Source organism: Elephas maximus, chromosome 10 (assembly GCF_024166365.1).
Source record: "Elephas maximus indicus isolate mEleMax1 chromosome 10, mEleMax1 primary haplotype, whole genome shotgun sequence".
NCBI classification, from domain to species: domain Eukaryota; kingdom Metazoa; phylum Chordata; class Mammalia; order Proboscidea; family Elephantidae; genus Elephas; species Elephas maximus.
In genome coordinates, this window is record NC_064828.1 from 79,300,517 (window position 1) to 79,320,726 (window position 20,210).

Below are 20,210 nucleotides of genomic sequence, written 5' to 3' on the forward strand. Positions count from 1 at the left end.
ATTTATTCTGATTCCACATTCGGTGCATTTTTCCAAAATATCACACTAACCATTATTGTAAAAATCTCAACCACAGTGCCCAATCATATAGCAACAATTTTAAACCTAACACAGTTGTTCACATGTAACATACAATGATTGCTTTTTGTTGTTGAATGTATTTAAACAAAACATTTCTTATGATGTGGTTTTTATCCACTTTCTCTTTCCTTTCAGGCCTGTATGTGGAATCAGAGGGAAAACTCTCATAATTAACCTGCCAGGTAGCAAGAAAGGATCTCAGGTAAGCAACCTTGAGATTTATACAATTTGGTGTAAACAGTTAGCCCATTACAAAGTTGGAGCGGTCCACAAAACTGCCCTCAACTTCTGACACCAATTACAAGTTCAGGTTTGATAATTCACTAGAAAGACGCACAGAACTCACTGAAAGCTGTTACATTTATGGTTGTTGTTGATTACAGGGGAAGGTTACAGATTAATATTATGCAAAGGAGGAAGCACATAGGGGATAGTCCAGGAAAGGCCCCAAACACAAAGCTTCCATTGTCCTCTCCTTGTGAAGCCATGGACTTGCTACTATTCTGGTATTGACATGTAGCAATGTTCACGGAGTACTGCCAACCAGAGACGCTCACTCAAGCCTTTGGTGTCCAGAGTTTCTATTGTGGCTTAATCAGATACTGCCCACATGGCTGACCTTTAGTTTGCAGCCCCTCCCCAAGGTTGGGCTAATACCTTCAGTCTGTAGTCTCTTCCAGGGGCAAAACTGATATTGCATGGCCCAAAGCCACCGTAATAAATCATGGACCATTAGATTGTCTGGCGGCCAAAACCTCCAGGCAAGCAAAGACACCCTTACAGGCACATGACACTCAGAGGCCCAGAGATCACCTCCTAGTAGCTGAGAGTAAGGACCAGACCTCTCTGGTTATGGTTAATTCGTCACAGCCTTTGCTATGGCTCATTCTTTTGAATTCGTTGCTCTTAGTTTCCTTGATAACAAGAAAAGTAATTTAACACAAAGATCTAAAAATAACATAAGATCATATTTTTAAGTGTTTATACCTGTGTTTGGTTGATTATGCTGTAAAATAATTTTAAAGGTGAAATGCAGCTTCTACTATTTTGGGTGATTATTTACTTTTTTGAAATTTACTTGGGGAAGCGTGCCAGTGATTAAGCAGGGTTTTACTGCTAACCCTTCTAGTTATAATGTTTGTATTCAAAAGCATACCTCAACAAGTTTATGCTTTTCCAAGTGTTACTGGCATTTTAAATTTCTTCCTAACTGTTAAGTTAAATGTAATTTAAAGAAAGTTTTAAGACTTATATTTTTAATTCCAGTTTTTATTTTGTTGAAAAGATAAATATAGATTACTATTCAAGATACAATTTATTCTTTAATGTTATTTTTGTTAAGAAAATTCCAAATGAGAAAAAAATTTTTCAAGTTAAGAACCAACTTTTTCAGTTTTTCTGAAAGAAAACACACATGCGTTAATTAGAAAATACTGAAATATATATATCAATGTCAATCACAGAAATGGCTTTTTAAAATTTTTTCAAATCATTTTCTTAACATTTTCCCAGTAATAATATTAATATGATAGCATTAATTCCCTGATTCCCAGAATGGTATTATTCTGAGCTCTGTGGAGAAGTAGGCATCTACTGTTTTTTAGTTGGTTTGTTGTTAGGTTTCAGATTAGACAGGGAAAAAACAGTAATTTTGAACTGCTCTTTTAAGAGATAGAAATCATAATGGATCTATGATTGCTAGAACTGGTTTTATCTAATTCATGCCATCATGAGCAATCTATGTTGGTTTTTCTGGGCCCCTGAGAATGGGATTTATATGAAGGATATAGTGCAGAAAGAAGATTCAATCAAAATAGTTCAGCTTCCTGCTCACTATAATGAAAACCGGACCAGGATCTCACCTTATTTCATAGACAGAACTCACTTCATACTTGACCACCTCAATAAGAATCAAAAGATACTGGTCTAATTCATTTAGTTATTTAAATATCAACTTAAATTGTCACATGGAATAGCCTTTGTATATGTAGGGAACCTTTACTTTTTTAAAATCATTTAATTGAGGAAATCAAAAGCAATTAACAAGCAAAAATTAAATAATAAAATATGTGTAATAATAAATCTTGATTTCTTCTTTTGCATATTTTATTGCCAGTCACTCTAGAAATCTCTGCTTAAGAGAACTCAAGGCATGAAAACCAATGGCAGCACCATCTTTTAGGCTTTTGCAACATATGGCCAGACAAGCAAATGGAAGAGCTATTCACCTGTATAAAATTTATCTCTGCTTGATTCTCACTCTTTCCTTCCCTATGGGACTCCATGATCTTTATCAACATAGAACTGTTTTTAGACCATAACCAAAATGCACCAAGATTCCTTAATTGCACTATCCTTCGTTCTACCTCCTCCACTTATGCCAGTATTCACTTATGGGAATATGCAGTTAAGGAACCTTATGGAGCCTTGGAAACTCTACGGGGCAGTTCTACTCTGTCCTGTAGGGTCGCTATGAGTCGGAATCGGCTCGACAGCACTGGATGTTGGGTTTGGAGAATATAGGGAGTATCTAGCTCAGTAAAGGAAATAAAAACTTCAAATAATTGTTGACAGAGCTGAGGAAGATACCGTGTTTCTGAGAAGGTAGGAAGACTTACAGCTCCCAAGACAGACTGTAAAGATATTGCTGCAGTATTTCAATAATTGAAAGGAGGCCCGGGCACAGTGGTTAAAGCGCTTGGCTGCTAACCATAAGGTCAGCAGTTCAAACCCACCAGCCACTCCACAGGAGAGAGATGTGGCAGTCTGCTTCTGTAAGGATTTCAGCCTTGGAAACCCTACTCCATCCTATAGGGTTGCTATGAATCAGAATCAATTCAATGACAATGGGTTTGGTTTGGTAGATAGTTGAAAGACCAACTTAGAAGACTAACGCTAACTATTGCTTGGCAATTTTCATACTATTCATTATTTATCTAACAGAATTGAACGTACATTGTTGTTTAAACTTAAATTTTTTTTCATTATGAAGAATTTTATCCATAAAATAGGCAGATTAATATAGTGAATCCCCGTGTTCTCCATATGCAGCTCCAATAAAAAACCAACTAATAGCAATTTGGCATAATCCATACATCCTCAAAACATCCCAGGTATCATACTATTTCATCCTAAATATTTCCTTGTGTATCTCTAAAAATATAGGCTTTCTGACATAACCACAATACTACTATCACATAAAAAAAACAATAATTAATGTCATAAATAGCTCTCCATGTTCAAGTATCTCGTTGTCTGAAAAATCTAAAAAAAAAAAAAAAATTGTTTTTTTTTAATACTTTGATTGCTTGAATCATAATCCAAATAATGTCCACATATTACTTTTAAATCTCTTAATCTATAGGATCTCTCTCTATTTCTTGTTTTTTCTCACAGTTTGTTGAAAAAACTGGGTTGTTAGTCCTCTATAGTTTCCCAGTCTAGATGTTACTGATTCATCCCATGGTATAGTTTACCATGTTCCTTGGTCTCTGTAATTCTTGTGATGAATTAATGCTTAAATCTAAAATCTTGGTCGGATTCAGTTTTTAATTTTTTTTAACAAAGCTGCTTCATAGGTAGTCATATGTTTTTTCATCAGAGGGCACATAATGTCTGATTGGCTCTCATTTTATGTTATCAGCCATTGATGTTCAATATTTTAGATCCAGTTATTAATTAATATGTTGCCATTGAGTTGATTCCAACTCATTGCAACCCTATAGGACAGAGTAGAACTGCCCCATAGGGTTTCCAAGGAGTGGCTGGTAGATTCGAACTGCCTACCTGCAGCCACCAGGGCCCCATTTATTAATTAGTGGTTGCAGAGTAATGGTATTTTAATTATATCATTCTTTATTTATTAGTTTAATATTTCCATAAATAGAAACTTCCCTCATCTATTATTTGGTTACTATTGAATATACAGTTTGTACTGGAAAGGTAAGGTAAATGCTTGAGTCTTTTCCTTTATGTACTGCTTTTGAAATAATTTGATGGTTCCCTAGAATCTTCCAAATGTGACCAGTTCCTTTCTTAAGTAGCATCATTAACTCATAAATATAAACATATTTCATGTATTTTAACTTGTATTTATTTTCCATATCGATGCTGAAATTATCCCATGTTTAGCCAGATGGATCTTATTCAAGGAGGCTCCTTTGTTCTTTTGACATGACCTTAGAAGCCTTTGATAATTTCCTTCTCTCTGGTATGAGAAGATTTTTCCACAAAGCTCATCTTTAGTTCCTACCTCACGTGTAAAATCAGCTATTTCTCCAAGGATCACTAGTTCTAGTAGAACATACACACGCATATACGTACTCATTTCTTCCCTTTCTTAAATAAACTGTGGTATACTTATTTTCTTCTACCTTGTTTTTTTCACTTGCCAATACATACATGAGATCAACCCATGGTAGTATATAGCGATATTCTTCATTCCTTTATAATGATGCTTAATATACCATTGTGCAAATGTACCATGATTTTTTCAACCAGTTCCCTGTAGATGAACGTTGGGGTTATTTTTAATCCTTTCTCATTACAGATAATCCTGCATAACTTGGATGTATTTTTGTATATTTGTATATTTGTCAGTATGTCTGTGGAGCGTATTCGTTTGAGTGAGATTCCTAGGTCAAAGTGTGAATGCATATATAATTTTGCTATGTATTTCTAAGTTCCCCTCTGTAGGGGTTGTACTATTTTGCATTTCCTCTGGCAGTGTGTAAGAGTGCGTGTTTTTTCATATCATTACTAACTGCATACATTGTCAAACTTCTGGATTTTTGCTAGCCTAAAAAAAAAAAAAATTTTTTTTTTTAATAGAAAAGGTAACAGTGTAGTTTTAGATTATGTTTTTATTATGAGGAATGTTGAACATCTATTCATGTTACTAAGATCCATTCAAATTTCTTTTTCTCGAGCCCATATTCTTTTAGAAGCTCTTCATATATTAGGCATGTTATTATTTTATTTGTGATATGTTTCAAATATTTTTCCTGTCTGTTAAATTGTGCCTTTTTGCTTTGCTTATGATAGTTTTGCCATGCAAATGCTTTATATTTGTATGTAGTCAAATTTATTTATCTTTTCTCTTATTACTTATTGATTATGAGTCATAATTAGGAAAGTTTTCTCTGCTCTCAGGTTATTGAGGAATTTTCCTATTTTGGATTTTTTCTATCTTTGTGATATTCAGGGGAGCACAGTCTACAAAACCATCCTAACTCCTGACCCTAACTGTGAAGTTAGGGAGCAGTCCAAAAAGCCACACTCATTTCTGACACCATTTGCAAGTTTGGGGTCTCTAAGACTGCCCTTGGGCTTGATAATTCTCTAAAAGGACTCACAGAACTCACTGAAAACTGTTACACTACAGCCAAGGGAAGAGGCATATACGGCAGAGTCTAGGCAAGTTCCAAACACGAAGATTTCGGTTGACCTCTCCTTGGAAAGTCGTAGACAGTGTTACTTTCTCAGTATTGATGTATGACAGTATACTCAGAGGATGGCCAACCAGGAAAGCTCACCTGAGCCTTAGTGTTCAGAGTTTTTATGCACACACCATCATGTAGACATGGCTAAATACCCACGTGGCTGTTCTCAGTCTCCAGCCCCTCTGGAGGTTGGGCTGAGACCGTGTGATGCAAAGCCCCTACCCTAAGTCACACTGTTAAACTATTCGACATGACCCAAGCCCCCACACAAACAGAGGCATTCCTATCAGACAATCCAAGGCTTAAACATAACCTCCCACAAAACGGAGGCAAAAGCCAGACCTCTCTTTGGGTGAAGTTAAATTTTTAGTACACAGTCTTTAAACAGTAAAATGATTGAGCCATACAAAGAGAGGTCAGAAGATTAGGCGTCTTCCAGGTATCCTAGTAACCCACAAAAATTTTTAAATTTCTTTGCATCTTAGATTTTAAGGTAAGTTGCTTTAAATGTAAAAAAAATATTCCACCCATTCCTCAAACGTATCTGGTCCTTTTTTCCGTTTTTAGAGTTCTCGCCTATTCTCTTTTGTTGATACACTCTGTGTAATGATGGGAAAGCCTGGTGATGTAGTGGTTAAGTGCTACAGTTGCTAACCAAAAGGTCGGCAATTGAATCCATCAGGCACTGCTTAGAAACTCTGTGGGGCAGTTCTACTCTGTCCTATAGGGTCGCTATGAATAATGGTGAGCACTTGATCAACACACTCTGTAGGCTTTTATGCAATGCTCTGCGCAAGCTTATTTCTATTTTTTACATGTTATATTAATTTTCCTAGCTATTTTTGGTTTTTGTTTTATACTTCATAATGTTAATCAGAACTTTAGATCTCTTCATAAAATAATTTGATCCTCATTAGTGCCCTGCTTTAACTAAAAAGGTCAAAACTATTTCCTATTTTAACTCCAAAGTTGTATATAAATTTTCCTTCAAAAAAATGCAATATGTGCTTAGACAGTACTGTAACCCCTCAGTTTATGGAGAATATGGTAATACGTGCCATATTCACTTCATGTTACAAACACAATACTTTAAATATTGTTCTTTATTCTTGAGGCCGATGGGGAGGAAGAATGCAGATTCAAATTCACAAATAAATCTGATTGACACCATTCTGTCTGCCTAGAAAAGTGGTCCATCTTCATTTTTTTTTCCTTCCTCTTGCACACAGGAATGCTTTCAGTTCATACTGCCAGCTCTACCTCACGCCATCGACCTTTTACGTGATGCTATTGTAAAAGTAAAGGAGGTGCATGATGAACTTGAAGATTTACCTTCCCCACCACCTCCTCTTTCCCCTCCTCCCACAACCAGTCCCCATAAACAGACAGAAGACAAGGGGGTTCAATGTGAGGAAGAGGAAGAAGAGAAGAAAGACAGTGGTGTTGCTTCAACAGAAGACAGTTCTTCATCACATATAACTGCAGCAGCCATTGCTGCCAAGGTAAGCGTCCTGAGAGAGACCCAGAGTTCTAAAGGACCACAGGAAAATGTATTGATTTCTTCCCTCTTTCTTATCCTGTCCCTCCATAAGTTTAATACCTCTTTAAGGTATCCTCAAGAAAGAACTGGGATATTCATGACAATTCACTACTGTGTTCACTCCACTATGTAAAGTCCTAAAGATACTCACATTTGTTCTGACGCCTGAGGCCTCAGAGATACTGCTGTTACCTACTGGAGTAAAAGTTGCAATGATAAACAATGTGACATTTAAAAATTCTTCGGAGATACCGTTTTTGTCATTATATTAAATATAAAACATTCATATGCTCAGAGTATCAAAAATTCACAAATTCTTAGAGAAGCAGCAAACTGGAGCTAGAAGAGCTTAGATAATTCAAAAAATGAATTGGGAAAGATTAATAAAGATTTTTTTTATAAGACAGAACTTTTCAGCAATTGTTGAATTTTCTTTAAGCACTTATTCAAATATTACTTAAAAAAAATTACCTTAGTGGTATAGAGAGCAACTGGATATAATGTGTTTGCAATTTTAATTGAATGAAGCGATAGGTATTAATAAGATGGTACCAGCATATTACAGATTTTTTCTTTGGGAAATTGTGGAGGTAACTAGAATACCATAAAGAACTTGAATAAGTTTGTTTTCATAAAGTCACAGAAATGATTCACATAATTATCCATAGGTAGTATAGTCCACCCGGTATGTTGTAATATCTTCAGAAAATAGCATATTACTTCTGGGAAAGATGATTGTTTATTGACCAAGAGCATGAAGATTGAAAATTTAATTGCTATAGGAAATAATTCCTAGAGTTTTATAAATCATCCAGATATTTTGGCTATGAACATAGTGTCAGACTTTTTTTGACAACATACAGATTAGAAAGGATCATAGAGATATCCTTTTGAAGTGTTCACTCGGACGACCAGTATGTGTTGTTTTCACTAAAGACCTAATCGTTCTGCTTCCAAATCCATCCAGTGATCCATTAAGTTCTTACTTAAGCCTAGTAAGTATTTAAGGAGTGAGTGTGTGTGTGTTTTTTAATGGAACTGATTGGTGAAATAGGGTGCATTTTAAAATCATTATATGTTCTTTCCCTTTTACTCTTCATTGAAAGAGTAAAAAGTATAATCCATTTCAATCTTTAAAAAAAAAAAGCATATAGCATTTGAGATGTAAGCTGATTGTATCATTGTACATTTTGGAAAAATTTGACATTTCATTGTTCCATTTGTTTTTACCCTTTTTCCTTTCATCATTTTGCTTGTATAGTTTCATGTTTTCCTGTCACTGTATTCATAGTTGTTATGTGTTGTGCATTAGAAGCATCCATTCTACACCAGTCCTGCTGTTGTCATGGCACACGGTGAGCAGCCCATCCCTGGTCTCATCAATCATTCCCATCATGCAACACACAGTGCAGATGAACGGGTAAGACAAGAGGCTTTTGCATTAATGATTTTTGTGAGCACTCCGCCTGCCTTCTCTCTTTGGAGGTAGGCTGTATCATATCTTGGAAGATGGGTTGTTTAATTCTGATGGATCTTGAACAGTACTGTTTTGGGAAACTGTGCCACTGAGTTTATTCTGTCAAGGAATTTAATTTAGTGGAGTTTCTCATGTGTCTGAAGTACTCTGCTGTCATTAAGGTTCTGTAGCCTTTATCACATGACTTCCAAGAAATTCATTGCTCAGAAGTTTCTTTGTTTTTTGTTTTCTTATAGCAATTTCATCACGTATCTTTAAATAAATTACCTGGCTTAATTAAGATGATCCCTTAAGATGATCACTTTAGATCTTAAGATCTAAATAAATTGGTCAAACTAATATTTAATTTATACTAAACTTCCTTTTTTTCCTTGTGTTTTTTGAATCTCTTTTTCCTTCATTATGTTCTCTTTACAACTTATTAGACAGTTGTATCTCTATGCAAATTCTGTGATTTCTAATCTTCAAATAAAAAACTTTTAAGGATACTTGTTCTTTTCATCACTGGTTGAATGATTGTTCTCAAAAATTCCTGGGCTAGAGAAGATTAAACTTATAAGTATAAATCATTTAGCAGTGATAATTTGGACCATGGCTACAAAAAATTAATATGACTCCCTAATACATATGTAAAATAAGAGGATAAAAAGAAGTTATAATAGAGTTTGGCTTTAAATAATTAGGAAGCAATGACACCCAGGATTTAAAAACAAAACTCAGCATCAGTAGTCTCTTGGAAGATAAAAATCCAAGTGAAGACTTTAGCCCTTATATTCAGTAAGTCATACCTGGTTGGAAAGAAATTTGGGTTAGTCAGAGGCCAGGTAGAGAATTTAAATCTTGATTAGTAAAAGTATTAGTGAATTTCAGTTTACAACTAGTATGTGAATTCTCCAGATACAGCTGTGCTATAAATTATAAACATTACAACATGAGCCAAACGCGAAGCAGGGCTGTCTTTTTTATTCTTGTCTAAGCAACCACAGCAACTATAATTATCGTTCTGGTTTTCAAACTAAAGTAAGTAGAAGTATCTGTATTCATAACCAGGGTTTTAAATTATTTTATTCTGAGTTTCAGGTGAGTATTTTTTTTTTATACCAAAAATGATTTGACTTTTTTTTTTCCAGTTCTCCCAAGGATTGACTTAACTAGTATCATTCTAGATGCATAGAAGGGAAGTTATTACATACAGTGAATGCCTTAAAACATTAGTGCTTAATTCTCTGAGAAACTCATTGAGAAGTACTGTTAAACTCTTCTAATTGGGTGTCTTCATATGACATCATGCAGGAACACACAGGAACTTTTATCGTTTGTTAACTGGTATTTAAAAGTCCCTTGTAAGTATCAGTATTGTTCTTTTTTTTCCCCTCATGTTGGTCTTTTTGTGCTGTAAGTAAACTGATACTTTTGTACTCTTTGACAAAAATGATAATCAGAGCTATACATCAAAGAGTACTCTGCCCTTTTTCTTCAGACATGGCATCCTTAGAAAAGAAGAAATAAGTGACTGAAAGTAATGAAGAGGAAAGTCTTCAATATTCTTCATGCTCCTATAGAAGCTGTGTTAATTCTGTGAATGCGTATCTAGTTGTTGTTGTTATATCGTTAGGTGCCATCGAGTCGGCCGCCCAGTCCTGCGCCATCCTCACAGTCGTTCTGTGTTTGAGCCCATTGTTGCAGCCACTTTGTCAGTGTATCTCGTTGAGGCTCTTCCTCTTTTTTGCTGACCTAATTTACCAAGTATGATGTCCTTCACCAGGGACTGGTCCCTCCTGATAACTAACTTCATTAACACATTGGCTCTGAACGACCTGGTTTGTTGTCAGTATTTCAGAAAGTTTTTACGTGAGACCAGTCATTTGAGATATCCCTGTATATTATTTGGCTGTTTTTTTACAAGTTTTTCCAATGTAAAATTTAAAAAATTAATTTCAGAAGAGAGGGTTAGATTACCTATAGAAAAGTTACAGTTTCCCTCAGTTGGTCACATTCTGGGTCTGTGAAGCAATGTGGAATAATACAAAAATCATGCAAATTTAAATCTGAAGACCTGAATGTAAACTCTGACTCCACCACTTAATTAAACTTGGGGAAAGTTATTTAAGATTTAAGTTTCAATTTTCTCATCTCTAAAACAGAAATAATAATTACCCTGTATGTCACAAGAGGTTATTTACAGCAAATGAGATTATATATATATGGGTAAAAATGTGTAAATTTTGTAAATTTAGAGTTGAATTTTAAAGATTCTTTCTAGGTGCAAAACACAATACAAAAATGAATAAATTGTTACAGCCCATAAAGTACGCTCTAACTAAGGAGCTGTTCTTTTTATTACTTTGGTACTTTCCTAACTAAATTATCCATTTTTGTGATCAAGAAAGTAAAGCATAATCAAGGTACTGACCCTCCATAGTTAGTTACTAGTGATCTGATTACTAGTTAGTGCCAAACTAATCAGTTTGCTGTTTCAGGAGATAAAGACATTTGACGAATACCCCTTGTAATGGATATTTGTTAGTTACCTCTCCAGCAGCCATTTCACTTCACCTTTTCTTAACGCTACACCAGACTTCCAAATCATGCAGTTTGGGTGGGATTGATGAAACCTCCAGGTTAGGCTCTGATTGGTTTAAAATAATCAGCATATCCATTTCACCTAGCCAGAGTTATTAGTTCAAGGAACGCATAATTCAGGTCAGTCAGAGCTAGTAGGTCACATCTTTTAGATTTTATTTGAACTACTAGGGACAAGGGACACAGACTCTGTTTGAGGAAATATACAATCTCAAAAATTCCCATCTTGGGAATGCCTGCTAATAATTGAACCAACAGTAAAGTAAAAACCTAGGAAATGGAAGAGAAAGAGATGCTGGGTCCTGATTACATAGTTTGAAACAGTTGCTCAAGCCCCTGTTGAACTGTAGCTACCTCTTGAGTTTTCAGTTACATGAGCTAATAAATTACCTTTTTTTTTTTAATTAATTAGAGTTGGGTATCCTGTTGTCTGTTACCAAAAGGCATCTTAATTAATACACCTTAGTACATACTAGAGGAAAAATCTTCCTTATAGTGACTGAAATGTATCAAATAGGAAACCCTGAAGCTTTATGTTAGGATGAGAATTAAAACTTGATTCAAAAGGACAGAGAGTGAGGGATATGTGACCAGAAGCAGGAAGAGAAGGAAAATAAATCCTGCCCTTCTGTGGCTGCAAAATAGGTGTGAAGGTTTTTTCTATGAGACTGGATCCAAATCTGAAATGACAACTTGTGCTTCGTAGCTTCATGGAAACTGATAGATTAAAAAATCAAAGGCACAATGACAGCCAGAGGAGGAATTTAAGACAAAGAGGGAGGATACCAAGAAGATATGTAATAGGACATCTTGTCTCACTGACTGAGAAATTAAATTTTCTGGAGAACAAGTCCAGAATAATTACGATCTTCAAGCTCTAGTGGATGCAAGAAAATCTCCTGCTAGTCCTGGAAAGAAGACTTGGTGATTTCCTCTTGATAAAGATTATGGAAAAAACAATATGTCAAATCCACATGGCCATTCAGGAAAAATCATTCTGGAGCATTTTTTTGAGACTTGAGAAAGCAAGTGCTAAGAGTTAGCAACCTGCCACTCCTATAGATTCATCTGCAAACAAATGACACCATTGCAAAAGATCAGAGACACGTAGTAAAGTTTTGGTCAGAAAATTAAAGAACATATAAGCATGCATATATATGTGTGTGTGTGTGTATGTATATACATGTATGTACATATGATTTTATTGTTTCTACCCATGAGGATTTTGATATATTAAAATAGTAATTATTGAATGTCAGTCACTCTTCTAAACATTTTACATATATCAACTGTTTATGCCTTATTTTACCTATGAGAAATTTGAAGCTCAAAAAGATTAAGGACACATAACTAGCTAGACTGAACTGGTATTCAGGTCAGGGCATTGTGGCTCTGGAATCAGCACTCTTGACGACTATGCTGCAGCACCTCTTAGGGCGAGAGAGAAAAAGAGGGTAAAGGTCTGGAAGGTAACTAGCTAGTTAAAAAACTCTTCTTAAGAATGAGAATCATGATTTTAGACCTTGGTTTGAAATACTTGAATGATAAGTTACAGTGCACAGCTTAAGAATTTTAAACAATAGAATGTTTACTCTGGCAGTTTACTGATCTGAGCAAAAAAGCTTTAAGGTATAAGCAGCAGTGGAGTGAGAAAAATATTTAGATAAACTCATGGAACCAAATCCTTTGGAGGACATACTTATGATAGGTGTTAAAGGGTACTGTTTTTTAAAGGTAGAGTCATGACACTCATAGAAATATAAAATACCGTAAGTCTATGTGAAAGATTTTATTTAACTTATTAATTAGTGAGAGAACCAGTAAACTGTTAGAACCAGTTCAAAGGAGAATTCAAAGAATACACATGGGTAGCAGGTCTCAGCCTTGCCTGTGGTAAGGAAGGTAACTTACACGTGGTAAAGAAATTTTGGTGACTGGAGAAGAGAGCAGTTCGCCCAAATGACAGGTACTGCTGGTGCAGTATGGTGGAGTTTCTTGGACTTAGTTTCCTAATCTTGGGAATGACAAAATGAAAGACATTTAAAAGTAGAATCAGAGATTCCCTATGAAAACTTCTAGATAGAAGTTAATTCTGTGGCTTTAGTATTTGCAAAGCCAACTCATGTATTGTCAGTCACAATGCTGGCATGAATTTATGAAGATGTAGAAAACTTGGTCAGTATACACAGGGAGATAATCAATTGCATCTTCTCAAGACAACATTTTTTTGCATTTTTATGGACAAGAACCATTGCATTACTATCAGTTTTCTAAAGCTTGCAGAAATGTAAAATATTGGAAGTGTAAAATAATGAAATATGCAAGTAATCCAGACAGGTGTTCACAAGTCAGAGCATTCTAATAATCTTTTTGCCAATTTTCCTGAAAGCCCCTCACCCCCCTGTATTCATCATAATCTCAAAGTTTATTTTTGATCTTTAAAAAAAAAATGACTGCCCGGCCACAATCGATGACTGCCCTGACAGGGAGCACAACAGAGAACCCCTGAGGGAGCAGGAGATCAGTGGGATGCAGACCCCAAATTCTCATAAAAAGACCAGACTTAATGGTCTGACTGAGACTAGAGGAATCCCGGCGGTCATGGTCCCCAAACCTTCTGTTGGCCCAGGACAGGAACCATTCCCGAAGACAACTCATCAGACATGGAAGGGACTGGACAATGGGTTGGAGAGAGATGCTGATAAAGAGTGAGCTAATTATATCAGGTGGACACTTGAGAGTGTGTTGGCATCTCCTGTCTGGAGGGGGGATGGGAGGATAGAGAGAGTTGGAAGCTGGCAAAATTGTCACGAAAGGAGAGACTGGAAGGGCTGACTCATTAGGGGGAGAGCAAGTGGGAGTACGGAGTAAGGTGTATATAAACTTATATGTGACAGTCTGACTTGATTTGTAAACGTTCACTTGATGCTCAATAAAAGTTAATAAAATATATATATATATATTCTGTACTTGATGAGACTTCATTTTCATGATTTTCTTCTTTGTCAATGGTTTTCATTAGGTATTTGAGCATATGTAAAATACTTGATTTAAAACCTTTTTTTATTAAGTCCAATGTCTGGGCTTCCTCAGAAACAGTTACTATGAATTTCTTTTCCTTTTTTTTTTTTTTTCCATGTGTATGGGCAATACTTTCTTGTCTGTCTACATGCCTCTCCATTTTTTTTTTTTTTGGTTCTAAATTAGGCATTTTGAATATTATAATGTGGAAGCTCTGGAAATCAGCCTCCCTCTCCAGGATTTGTTGTTGCTGCTTCTGCACTTGTTTGTTTAGTGACTTTCTTCCAGCTAATTTTGTCAAATCTGGATTCTTTGTTGTGTGTGGCCTCTAAAGTCTCTGTTCTGGTAGCTTAGTGATCAGCTAGTGATTCAACAGAGATTTATTTTAATGCCTGGAATAAAAAGAAGAAAAACCTTCCAGTCTTTGCAGATGGGTTCTGTGTGTCTCTTGGGGCACATCTTCAGCACTCAGCTGGGTAGTTTACAACTCTGCCCTGAGCCATCATTTCCTCCTTGTCCAGAGCTTGAAGATGAGCCAGAGGTACAAGCTTAGGACCTTCTCAGGTCTCTCCTGAATGTATGTCCAGCCCTGGGCATGTGTGTGTTCTTCTAGATTCCCAGACATATGTAGGAGCTTTTCAAAGCCCTTATTCCCCAATTCATCTTATTTCTCAGCCTTTACTCCTAGGCTTTTCAGTTTGTCTGTTGTTTGCTCAAATGTTATTCCTTACCCTAGGCAGCATCAGCTAACAGATTTGCCTTTAAATGTTTTGCCAAATACTCTCTAGTTAGGCACCTCAGCCCTGTGAGAGTTCTGAGTTAGGTGAAATAAAAGCAAGTCTTTTGAGTGTGATATCCTTTCTTCAAGGAGCCACCAGCCATATCAAAACAAGCAACCACAGTTCTTTGAAAATAAAGACTCTGCTCTCTCCAGTAATGGAAACCTATGTCAGGAATGTGGGCTGTTGTCTTCAAGGATGCTACCCAGCTGGGTAGCAGTGGATAGGGCCAGAGTAAGTTAAAATGCCACAAAACTCTTTTACCAAGATTCAGCTATTTTTTTTCTTGATTACTCATTTGCATAGTTACTGTAAACTTTTTATTAGTTTCCAGAGTTCTGGTAAAGTTGATTCGGATCACTCTTTTTTCATTTTATTTGCTGCTTTAGTAGAGGGATAGACTTTTGTAGTTCCCTATGGAGCCCTGGTGGTGCAGTGGTTAAGAGCTCAGCTGCTAACCAGAAGGTCCGCAGTTCGAGTCCATCAGCCACTCCTTGGAAACCCAGTGGGGCAGTTCTACTTTGTCCTGTAGGGTAGCTATGAGTCGAATAGATTTGACAGCAACGGGTTTGGTTTGGTTTTGGTACTCTGATAAAAGGAATCAAGAAGAATTCTTTTTTAAGACACAAAACCCACTAACCATAAAGGAGAATATTGATAGATATAAACCCAACAAAACTGATAGATATAACTACATCAAAATTGAAAGCTTCTGTTCATCAAAGAACATGATAAGGGAAGTGTAAAGACAAGCTACAGAGTAGGAATAGATATTTTTGGCATATACAATTGATAAAGGACTAGTTATCCAGAACAGATACCAAAGTCTAATAATTCAATGAAAAAAAAACCAATAAATGGAAAATTGATCAAAAGACTTGAACAGAGACTTCACATAAGAGAAAATGTAAATGGCAGGTAAACATATGAGAAGTTGCTCACCCTTATTAACAATCAGGGAAAGAGAAATTAAAGTCACAATGAGATATCAGATTTGAAAAAATTAAAAATTCTGAAAATACTAAGTAGAGATAAGTTTTGGAATAAGAGGAACTCATATCTTTCTGTGTTGAGATGTGTATAAATTGGTTCAACCAATTCGAAAGTTAGTAAAAGAAAATATTCATACCCTTTAATGTTCAGTTCTACTCTCAAATATGTGTATATCCCCAAAATTTATGCACATGTGTATCATGATTCATGGACAACAATGTTCATAGTGTCATTTATAATGTCCCCCAAATGAAAACAATACAGATGTCCATCAGCAGAGTAATCCATATTCACTGCTTTCATTTCCTTACCTCAGACTCTTTCTTAATCCCTTGTAATCAGTTTTCTGTCTTCACCAAGCAATGAAATGCCTCTCAGGCAACTAGTGACAACCACCATCTTGTTCTTCAGTGTCTATTTTGTCTTCTTTCTCCTAGGTTTTGTCCTGGTATATTCTTCCCATATAGTCTTTCTCTTGAGGATCTCATCTGCTTCTCTGGCTTCAGCTACAATTGCTCTGCAAATAATCTCTAAGTATCTATTTCTATCATAGGTTTCCCTTTTGAAATGAAAAAAAACTATGTTCACACTGTGTAACAAAATTGCAAAGTCATGGTTGCCAATGTTAACTAGATCCACAATGATGATTTACCCAAAAATTAAACTTATCTTTCCCCTCAAATATCCAAATGTTTTCTTTACATTCATACACACTAACACAAAGATATGTAGTAAATATACACACATGTGTATGTGTGTAAGTGTGGAGAGATAGATATATGGGTCACATAAACACATACTACTTTGTGTAAGTGCTTTTTTAGGTACTAGACATACAATAGTATCAATAGTTCCATCATCACGACAGTACTTTCTAGTGTAGGAGATAGATCCTGATCAAACTATCACACATGTAAGTGCAGTGTAAGTGTAGTAGTTACTGTGAAGGAAGGGGTCATAGTGCCATGCAAAGCATAGTAGGGGCATTTGACTTCCTTCCTCTTTCCAATACGTGGTCTTTTTTATTAGACATATGTGGCAGCAAATAGTTCTTCTGAATTAAACTTTCTTCATTTCTTGAAAATACTTATCACAATTAAACATTCAATGAACTAGCAGATGGAGCCCTTTTTCTTCTCAGAATTCTCATTGCTTTTCATCCTAGTTATGAGGATATTGTTCATAAGTCACATAAATTGCCCAGCTCTGAAATGGTGCAGTACCATAGGTATTGAGCATGTTGGTGTGTAAACTAAATAAAGGAGCTTCTGTGGACATAATTTTATGTCCTTTGTGAGGAAGATATGACACATAAGATCAAGAGCACGTCTTGGGTCACAAAGTCAGGATACTTCTTCCTTTTCACGTAGTCAGTATTTAAATGTTAATTGCTTGTTCTTGTGTCATATGTATTTCAACTCTTGTGCACAAAACTTTGAAAAGTGATCAAATTTTCATTCTGAAATTAGAAGACATGGGCCTATTAATATTAAACCAGAACATTAAATAAATTATGCCTAGCCCAAAATAATAAATTTTATAAGAAATATGAATATTAATAACTTTTAAAATAACCTACACTAGTATTTCTCTTTTTGTTTGTATATTTTTGGATTACTGCTACTACTCAATTTCATCAGCCTTTACTATGCTGGTAGGTGTAATAATAACAGCAGAAACAGTTGTAGCTGTTAGGCGCTATTGAGTTTGTTCCGACTCATAGTAACCCCGTGTACAATGGAATAAAACACTGCCCGGTCCTGCGCCATCCTCATGATCGTTGTCATCCTTGATCCCATTGTTTTAGTCACTGTGTCAATCCATGTCTTCAAGCGTCTTTGTCTTTTTCATTGACCCTCTAGTTTACAAAGTATTGTGTCCTTCTCCAGGAACTGGTCCTTCCTGATAACATGTCCAAAGTATGTGAGACATAGTCTCATCATCCTTGCTTCTAAGGAGCATTCTGGTTGTACTTCTTCCAAGACAGATTTGTTCATTCTTTTGGCAGTCCATGATACACAATGACAGTAGCCAGCATTTATTAAGTATTTACTACTTGGAGATGCCAAATTATTTACATACATTATCTTTTCTTACTAAACCTCTCAGTAATCCTGTTCAGCAGGTGCTGTCATTATCCTCATTTTTCATATAAATAAAATGGAGATTCAAAAGATATATCAGTCAGGGCCCCAGCAAAAATTGGATAGCACACTTAAACCAGGTGATTGAGGAGACTTTAATAAGGGACTCTAGTATTTACAATGATTTGGGCAGAGTTTAGGGAAAGCAACACAGTGCCCTGAGACTAGAAGCAGTCAGGTGGAATGTTTTAATGCCCCTGTGTCTAATGAGGCAAGGAAAGGGAGCTGTTGTTAGAACCCTGAGAAAGAGCTGTAAGCAAGGACCACCTGACAGGAGCTGTTATCTTGAGTTGAGGGACAGCCAACCTTTGGTGACCTGGTAGGGAGGGAGCCAGGAGAATAAATACCAGACCTCACTTTCTTCCCATGGTAAGTCTTTTGCCAATAGCTGCTGTTGACTGAACCTAACTAGCAGCCAGAGGGCCAAAGATAGCTTGTTAATGCTGTCCATACAAGTCAGCTTAGAGCAGAGGGTGAAGAAGGGTGGAGAATGAATCTGACAGGAAAATGGAAAATATTCTAAATTTAAATAACTTGCTCAAGATCTCAAACTATTAAATGGTAAAGCCGATGTATAAATGCCAAACATTCACTTCTAACCACAGTGATATACTGCCTCTTATCTAGAAAAGTTTTTGTGAAATATTATTTGGTTATGAAAAATATTTTAAATCTAAAGATTTCTAACATTTTCCAAATTTTTGGATGCATTTTAAAACTAACAGTAAGTGATACCAAATATGTGACAGCTGAACAGCAAAGAATGCCAAAAAATTAGGTGTGGTTATTGACTTTACATTTCAGAATATTAAACCATTGCTCTACTTTTTCAGATTCCAGACTCCATTATTTCTCGTGGCGTTCAGGTGCTCCCACGAGACACAGCCTCCCTCAGCACTACTCCTTCTGAATCGCCTCGTGCTCAGGCTACATCTCGCCTCTCTACAGCTTCCTGCCCAACACCAAAAGTGAGTGCAGTTTCTTGGTACCTTACACCTGCTCTACTATGTAATTCTGGGAAAACTAACCAGTGTTTCCCCCCTACTTATCAAGGTTGGATTGCATGTGAGATAATACTATGAAAAATGATGAATGGACTATAAGATAGTTACCATCCGTTGTTTCACAAATTGTCATATTAGGCCAACAGGAGGACAATAGAGATTTCATGCAAAATGTGTACCCCTATATCACAGCTAAGGTATCACTTTCTGGAGCTTCTGTTTCTTTGTTGTAGACTTTTTGTTTTTTTAGCATTGTCATCAGTGCAGATGTGAAGTTCTTTGTTTTTTCAGAGAATGAATGTATTTCTGGCCAATAAACAACAAGATTAACAAAATAAAAGACTCACCAAAGGGATTTTTTAACTTGTCCAAGCTGGGGTAGCTCCCTGCTCTAATATCATTCCAAATTTTTTCAAACATATTCAACTTGGAATGTTGCTGCCTAATATTTGGAAACAACTCTAAATTGATAGAAAGAAAGTTTTAATGCCAACCTTTGAGGGGAGATGGTTCTTAGTCTTTATAATCTGTCCCAAGTATGGAATCATTTATGGGGCAAAGAAAGGATTAGACACTTAGCTGCCTCAGATGTTCAAGCATATGACAAATTAACTAGAAAACTTAATTGTGGCTATGACTGCTTACTCTTGAGATTTCTTCCCTGGTTAAGTTAGTCGTTTGTACTTTCAGGTTATGTATGTGACAGATCTAATATTGGTATCAAATAGTTAGTAATAACATTCCTTCTTATTTAATAAAATGTGCTGTTAGATATCAGGCTAAATACTAAACTTATTCTAGGAATCTGATAGTTAATTTTCAAACTGTGACTTTTTCTGTGTCATACAGTTAAAGGACCTATATAGCTGTCCTCTTCAATTCTAACTTTTCCTTCAGCTTTATGTACGTTATAATTGGATTTGATTAGAAGCAATCTCAAATGTTCATGATGTGGGTAGTGCAGTAGATTCTATATTCCACAACACAACCTTCTCAGCAAAGTCTTCAGAATGTCACTGTTGTAGGTCTTTTCTTTTAGATGTGTCAAAATTAACTGATGATAATTTTATAGTTTAAAAAATCTGGGTCTTAAATCTACAATGAATAAAATCTATAAGAACATTTTAGATATAAAATGTATGTTAGT

The 20,210-nt window shown here is 35.9% G+C and overlaps 1 protein-coding gene across 5 annotated transcripts in view; it reads left to right on the forward strand.

The window, feature by feature from the left end:
* GPHN (gephyrin) overlaps positions 1-20,210 on the forward strand; it is a 569,154-nt gene that overhangs the window by 339,420 nt on the left and 209,524 nt on the right. For 4 of the 5 annotated variants that reach the window (XM_049899421.1, XM_049899422.1, XM_049899423.1 and 1 more), the window contains exons 6-9: positions 217-283; positions 6,752-7,024; positions 8,375-8,482; positions 18,893-19,027. In XM_049899421.1, coding sequence (XP_049755378.1) covers positions 217-283; positions 6,752-7,024; positions 8,375-8,482; positions 18,893-19,027 — 583 coding nt within the window. The remainder of the gene's footprint in view (positions 1-216; positions 284-6,751; positions 7,025-8,374; positions 8,483-18,892; positions 19,028-20,210) is intronic. The other variant, XM_049899425.1, reaches the window with a different exon arrangement.